At 29.8% G+C, this 7,830-nt stretch overlaps 1 protein-coding gene across 1 annotated transcript in view; it reads right to left on the bottom strand.

Annotated features, from left to right (window-relative positions):
• Positions 1-3,337: 3,337 nt before the first annotated feature.
• The window catches only part of LOC106474338 (transcriptional adapter 2-alpha-like), a gene marked incomplete at its 3' end in the record, with an annotated part of 16,657 nt that continues 12,164 nt past the window's right edge, over positions 3,338-7,830 (bottom strand). The window contains exons 6-8 of the mRNA XM_022402649.1: positions 5,179-5,339; positions 3,900-3,984; positions 3,338-3,559 (exon numbers count right to left, since the gene is read on the bottom strand). Coding sequence (XP_022258357.1) covers positions 3,338-3,559; positions 3,900-3,984; positions 5,179-5,339 — 468 coding nt within the window. The remainder of the gene's footprint in view (positions 3,560-3,899; positions 3,985-5,178; positions 5,340-7,830) is intronic.

Raw genomic sequence — 7,830 nt, 5'->3', positions numbered from 1 at the left:
AAAGCCTCTATTAACAACTATATATTTAGTCATCAAAGCCTCTATTAACAACTATATATTTAGTCATCAAAGCCTCTATTAACAACTATATATTTAGTCATCAAAGCCTCTATTAACATATATATATTTAGTCATCAAAGCCTCTGTTAACAACTATATATTTAGTCATCAAAGCCTCTATTAACAACTATATATTTAGTCATCAAAGCCTCTTTTAACAACTATATATTTAGAGTCATCAAAGCCTCTATTAACAACTATATATATTTAGTCATCAAAGCCTCTATTAACAACTATATATTTAGTCATCAAAGCCTCTGTTAACAACTATATATTTAGAGTCATCAAACTCTGTGTTTTCACTGCTCTATCCTCCTTCACCATCTCTGTTTAGAGGTCCATTTGTGGTAGATGAAGGAGTGGAGGCTGATGTGGTTCAGTCTTCACTATCAGTTAAAATTCATAACTTCACAAAGTATTTGATACATGTACTGTTCAACGTTTATTATTTTGTTCAAAATTATCTTATTAATTATACACTACCTTTCGAGTCTTTTTCAATTAAAATGTTGGATGCTGTTTGTGTATTTTATGCCTTTTTCTTATCATAAAATAAGTCTAACTGTCTTATCTTAATAGTATGTTGGTTTGGCAGAATCAATTTCTATATTCCAATAAAGATTGCCTTCCATTGTATCCCTAGAAACTTAAATGTCGACTTGTGTCCGAACTCGTACCATGAGAGAAACAAGAGTCTAAACAGACTTTAGCAAAAATACACGAACACTTCCTGGTAAAGTAGGGCAGGAAGGAGACTTCTTGTTAGGGAATATAGCTGGTTCCATTGTATCCCTAGAAACTTAAATGTTGACTTGTGTCTGAACTCGTACCATGAGAGAAACAAGAGACAAAACAGACTTTAGCAAAACAACACGAACACTTCCTGGTAAAGTAGGGCAAGAAGGAGAAACAGATATAAGAAATGAGCAATGTATGTGCCGAGATTCACCATTCATGAATTTAAAGTCGAGTAAGAAACTAAAATCACCAAGTAATAAATAATACAATTAATTTGGATAGCTAATGGAATGAAATAAAAGTATAAGAAATTAGACATTATGACAACATATACTATAAACACCACGAAAGTTGGCAAGTGATCTCTTAAATGCTAACGACACAGAATTTGATGAAAAAGGTCATCATTTTTTAATAGAATGAGTTATAACCCAAGAATTCTGCTCCTTCTTCTTGTTAGGGAATACAGCTGGTTCCATTTTATCCCTAGAAACTTAAATGTCGACTTGTGTCCGACCTCGTACCATGAGAGAAGCAAGAGTCTAAACAGACTTTAGCAAAACAACACGAACACTTCCTGGTAAAGTAGGGCAGGAAGGAGACTTCTTGTTAGGGAATATAGCTGGTTCTATTGTGTAAGATCGTTGAGAATTGACAGTGTTGATGCATCACCTGTTCTCATGCTTAACACTATGGAGCCCGGCAGCATTTTTATATTTATTTCTGTGTATGGTACTGTATTACATTCAAAAATTTAATTAAACCACTTTGCTACGAATATATGTCAATGAAAGTAACATTATAATGTATGTTATAATTTGAATTACTTAGTGTTAAAGGGAGTGTTAAAAAAACTTAAACTGTGGCTTTCGTGTCACGTGATTCACATACTATGAAAAATCTCAACTTCAGCAGCAGTTAACTCTTAGCCACATAACCTGGCAATGTACATGAGTAACCAGACACGTAAGATCCAAAATGTGTAGCTACATTCTTGGGGGAACAGATATATATTTTCCTACCCTTGACGGGTGCCATGACCCCCTTCTATATATACTTTGCCTTGAGATCTACAACATACATGTAGTTAGTTGACACAAGTGTATATAGTTGTTAGAAAGAGCTCAGTTTACACTACACTCCACCAACAGTTAATTTAAAATTGGCGTGCAGTTTTCGAAATTGAAGTAGATGTAACTACCATTAGTATTGTTGTCTGCTCGATCGATGGTGGTTTCTTACCTAAATATACTATAGTTAGAGAGACAGTTAAGTTGTATTCAGGTCTTACTTTTATATTTTAGTTAACTATGTATTATGTTTGTTTCACAAATCATACTTGAATGGTTTAATGATTTTTATAAGTTAACTGGATTGTGAAATGTTATAAACAAGATGGCGCTATCTTGTTTAGGCAACACGTCTCCGTGGTGAGTCTCACAAAATACTTTCATAAAGTTCCACAGACATCAGTTGACATATCAGCAAAAAAGATAAAAGATGAAGAATTTGAAACAAAAATTAAAAGTAAACTATAAGTGAAAAGATAAAGATGTGAAATTATGCATATAAGTAAAATATGATTATTCTAGTGGATTTCTATGAGGAGTTGAAAGGTCTGTACATATTTCCATTTGTTAATTTTAAACACTTTATTGCACTGTATGTTGATGACAATAGATAGTTAGTGATATAGTAGAGAAAATGGAAAATAAAATATAAACATTTATCGTAATTAAAAAACTTTTGATGTTCATTTATGAGGTTCTAGGATTATGCAAGTAAAATGTGAAAACTGTAAGATAAAAAATAGTATTTTTATACTTAACATAAAAATCACCTTACATGTGAACCATTCAGAGAATGAATAACTAAATGAAATAACGAATATTTATTAGAAACAGTAGAAAAAGTAAAAATTAAATATTCTATTTTTTCTGAAACTACATACTTTTAGGAACGTTTTTGTCAAATTTCAAACAATTTCACCCACTAGTTTTATTTTTGTAACGAAATGTCACGAGAGGGGCATTACCTTCTCTCTGATAACAAATCCGGGCACCATAGGGTTAACAGTGAGATGGTAAAACTAGGGGACACAGAGTAGGAGTCATTTTCAGCTCAGATAGCTTTATTTTCCTAACAAGGTGGTTGGCCTCTGAAATGGCTTGCATTTAGATGTGGTGGATGCAATTAATTTGAGTGAGTTTAAGAGAAAGCTTGAAAAATATTTCCACACTAAGGGCTGGCTATGAAGTTGTTTTTTCTAAGCGGGTAGGATAGCCTAGGTTTACCAAAAAATTCTCTTGCTATCCTTCATTGCTATTTCATGTTCTAATAACTGAAATTATTATATGTCATGAACACTATTTTTCTAAAGATCTGTACTTCTTCACAGTATAAATTGATAATTCACTGTTTAATAACATTATTTTAGATCATATCCTTTTAAACAATTTCACAAAAGATGATGAACTGACTTTATTATAGCAAATACAAAAAAGAAAACTTCGGCTGAAAATCAAGTATATAAACTTACAATGTAATCCTTCAAGAAAGTAAATAAATTCATCTCCAGTTAACAACTGGGCCAAAACAGACAGTTTGTCTGTTAAAGGCTTACTAAGGGTGTTGTCGTACCTCCTCCACATTACCAGTGCTTTTCTTGGATGAATGAGTCCGTGTTCTTGCATTGTACACTTTCTTCTTGCTCTTTCTTTAAGACGTGAGCAGTAGATGTTCACCATGGCCAGCTTTATGTCTATGAAGTGAAATGAGTGATAAGTTTCATGAGGATTTACTGTTATATCAAACAATATTATACAAATGTAAAAAGTATTTCAAAAGTTTTAATAATATGATATAGTTAATAGATTACTAGCTGTTGTGAATTAAAAGTTTTAACAATATGATATAATTAATACATTACTAGCTGTTGTGAATTAAAAGTTTTAACAATATGATATAATTAATACATTACTAACTGGTGTGAATTAAAAGTTTTAACAATATGATATAATTAATATATTACTAGTTAGTTTTAAGAATATATTATACCTAACATGTTATTAGCTGGTGTCACATAACTAACTTGAACTTACCAGCAGAAGGTGCATGATCAGAAAGGCCACGTGATCCTTCTAAGACAGTCTGTCGTTGAAGCCACTGTGAACACAAACCTTCATCCTAACAATAACATAGAATAACATTACTTTTATAGCAATTTAAAGTTTTGTTGTTGTTTTAGCACAAACCTACACAACTGCTTACTTGCACTCTCTCCATCAAGGGGAATAAAACCCCAGATTTTAGCATACGTCTGTAAACTTATTGCTAACCCTTTGGGGAACATGTAAGTTTTAAAAATAACTTAGCTTTTTTTCTTTTGTACAAAATGTTTCACCTGAGAACTATTCAAGATTTTCTTCATTATGATTTCTCCCTTAATATTTTGTAAAAATAAAACTTTCTAAACTAAAGAAATTTAATGAGGATTGGAGTAAGTTACTGAACACTTATTAATCTACAGTAAGATTTGAGAATTTATTTTGTTTGATAGTTTTAAAGGTTAGTTACTCTCTATAGCCACCAAGTTAAAACTGATGCCTCAACACCTAGATGGAAAATCTGAAATGAGGTAATGAGTGGTCCAAGATACTTCATTTGTGTTGATAGCTTCCTGTTAAAGATGGGTTTCAAATGCCATTTCAGGAAGATTCTTGTTTTTAATTAACTTTAAAATAATAATCAAAGGAAAAAGCATTGATACCAAAGCATTTTACATCTACAAAAACAGATAAGTTAGAATAAGGGGTCAGCCATATAAAGATAAAATGTTATATAAAAAGATAAAAACTGTAAAGATGAAACGTAAAACTTGACCACTTTAATACTCACGTTGCTTCTTGTTTTAGTTGCAATAAGAAAAGACGTTTAGGTATTTTCAATTTTTTTACAGGGTTTGTTGTTTTATATTAATTGTCCCTTTTTATCTTAGATCCCATATTTATATGGAAAACTCGTATATTCTAACTCAATTGTTTTCATACGTGTAAACGGTTTTGATCAGATTACATTTTTACACTACATAATTCTAAAAAAATAAAGATAATGAATATGAAACTTGTACAGATATCACAGTGAGCTCCATCTATTGTCTAGAAATTGTATTTAATATCATAAAATGTCAAATAAATTCAATCTTCTACTGGAAAAAACTAGAAGCTTTTAACAGTTTTTTTACTTTTAAATAGCCCAACAATTCTGTTAATGCTGGTTTTCAAATAGAGCCTTTTAACAGTTTTTTTTTACTTTTAAATAAACCAACAGTTCTGTTGATGCTGGTCTTCAAGTAGAGCCTTTTAACAGTTTTTTTTTTACCTTTAAATAGCCCAACAGTTCTGTTAATGCTGGTCTTCTCTGTTGTCTTTCTTTTTGTTTTTTCTTCAGACGAAGATACAAAGGAATGCTGTAAAGTCTCGTTAAACCCATGGTTCTACATTCTTTGAGAAGAGAAATTCTTTGCCGAAGGTCAAACATACCTAGAAACACAGTATTTCTGAAGTGATCCCATTGAAAATCATAAAAAGTGCACCTGAAAGAAAAACTGTCTTTCTCAAAGTAAATGATTTCTGAAACTAGAAAAATGGGTAATAAGATAATACTCTACCTTGAGTAAGAATATCAAACAAAGAATTTTACATAAACAAGATTCTTAACATAATACCTGAATACAGTTTTTAAAACACAAAGTCTATCAGAAAATGTACGCTACATGTCATATTCATTATTTTTACATGTTTTTTGGTGATGGTGTTTGTGTATAAGTAGCAAAGTAGTTATAAACATTCTAATCATTAGCTATAACCCCAACCTTAATCATACAAACAACTTGAAACAAGATATACAGATTCCAAAACATCAAAAATAGAACCAATAAAAAAAAAGAAATACTAACAGCTAATAAACCCTTACTTAATTTCTATTAATAAAATTAAAAAGATTAAATAACTTTAGAAAGAGTTTAACTTGTATTTTTGTTATAAATCATTATTATTTGTATATAGCTGTATGTTATTATTTGTATATAGTTGTATGTTATCATTTGTATACAGCTGTATGTTATTATTTGTATACAGCTGTATGTTATTATTTGTATACAGCTGTATGTTATTTGTATATAGCTGTATGTCGTTATTTGTACAGAGCTGAATGTTATTATTTTTATACAGCTGTATGTTATTATTACTTGTATACAGCTACATGTTATTTGTATACAGCCGTATGTTATTATTATTTGTATACAGCTGTATGCTATTATTTGTACAGAGCTGAATGTTATTATTTTTATACAGCTGTATGTTATTATTACTTGTATACAGCTACATGTTGTTATTTGTATACAGCTGTATGTTATTGTTATTTGTATACAGCTGTATGCTATTATTTGTATATAGCTGTATGTCGTTATTTGTACAGAGCTGAATGTTATTATTTTTATACAGCTGTATGTCATTATTACTTGTATACAGCTACATGTTGTTATTTGTATACAGCTGTATACTATTATTTGTATATAGCTGTATGTCATTATTTGTACAGAGCTGAATGTTATTATTTTTATACAGCTGTATGTTATTATTACTTGTATACAGCTACATGTTATTTGTATATAGCTGTATGTTATTATTACTTGTATACAGCTACATGTTGTTATTTGTATACAGCTGTATGTTATTATTACTTGTATACAGCTACATGTTGTTATTTGTATACAGCTGCATGTTGCTATTATTTGTATACAGCTGTATGTTATTATTATTTGTATACAGTTGCATGTTGCTATTATTTGTATATAGCTGTATGTATATTGTAGACATCAATGGTTTACTAAAGCTGGTTTTGTTTCTTTACATTTTTTAAAAATATCTGTACCTCTTTTCAACATGCAAGATGCTTGTTGTTTTTTTAATTCATATCGATGACATAGATAAATAAATATCAATATATTATTTTTGTTTCTTGTTGGCTGTGAGAAAGCTGCTGCTGTTACTTAACAAAAGGACTTGGATTATTTAGTGAGTTGGGCAAATAAACGGTAGATAGCTTGTTCATAAATGTAAGGTAATGCTGCTGTTACTTAACAAAAGGACTTGGATTATTTAGTGAGCTGGGCAAATAAACGGTAGATAGCTTGTTCATAAATGTAAGGTAATGCATGTAGGATATCACAATTTGAATTATAGGTATAATTTTGATGGGAATAACGTTAACAGACCTTAGAGTTCTGGTTGATAAGTCTCTTAATCCACCCAAGCAATGTGCTGTTGCTAGTGGTAAGGCAAATAGGATTTTAGATTGTATCTACAGAAATATTGAATACAAGTCTAAAGAGGTTATAATTTTATTGTATAGCGCACTGGTTAGGCCACATCTGGAGTACTGTATTCAGTCTTGGGAATCCTTACCTTAAGAAGGACATTAAATTGTTGGAAAGAATACAGAGAAGGGCTAGTAGAATGATACGTGGGATGGATAGGTTAAGATTTCTTAACTTGTTTCCTCTTGAAAAAATGAAGAGTTAGAAAGGATCTGATTGATGTGCTTGAATTTAATTCACAACAGCTAGTAATCTATTAATTATATCATATTATTAAAACTTTGAATTTAATCCAACCAGTAATGCATTAATTATAACATATTGTTAAAACTTTTAATTTAATCCAACTTGTAATGTGTTAATTATATCATATTATTAAAACTTTTAATTTAATCCAACCAGTAATATAATAATTATAACATATTGTTAAAACTTTTAATTTAATTGAACCAGTAATGCATTGATTATAATATTGTTAAAACTTTTAATTTAATCCAACCAGTAATGTAATAATTATATCATATTGTTAAAACTTTTAATTTAATCCAACTTGTAATGTGTTAATTATATCATATTATTAAAACTTTTAATTTAATCCAACCAGTAATATAATAATTATAACATATTGTTAAAACTTTTAATTTAATTGAACC

The sequence above is a fragment of the Limulus polyphemus genome, unplaced genomic scaffold (assembly GCF_000517525.1).
Source record: "Limulus polyphemus unplaced genomic scaffold, Limulus_polyphemus-2.1.2 Scaffold7090, whole genome shotgun sequence".
Taxonomy (NCBI): Eukaryota; Metazoa; Arthropoda; class Merostomata; order Xiphosura; family Limulidae; genus Limulus; species Limulus polyphemus.
The sequence above is the reverse complement of the archived record's forward strand: the minus strand, read 5'-3'. Positions and strand labels throughout refer to the sequence as shown.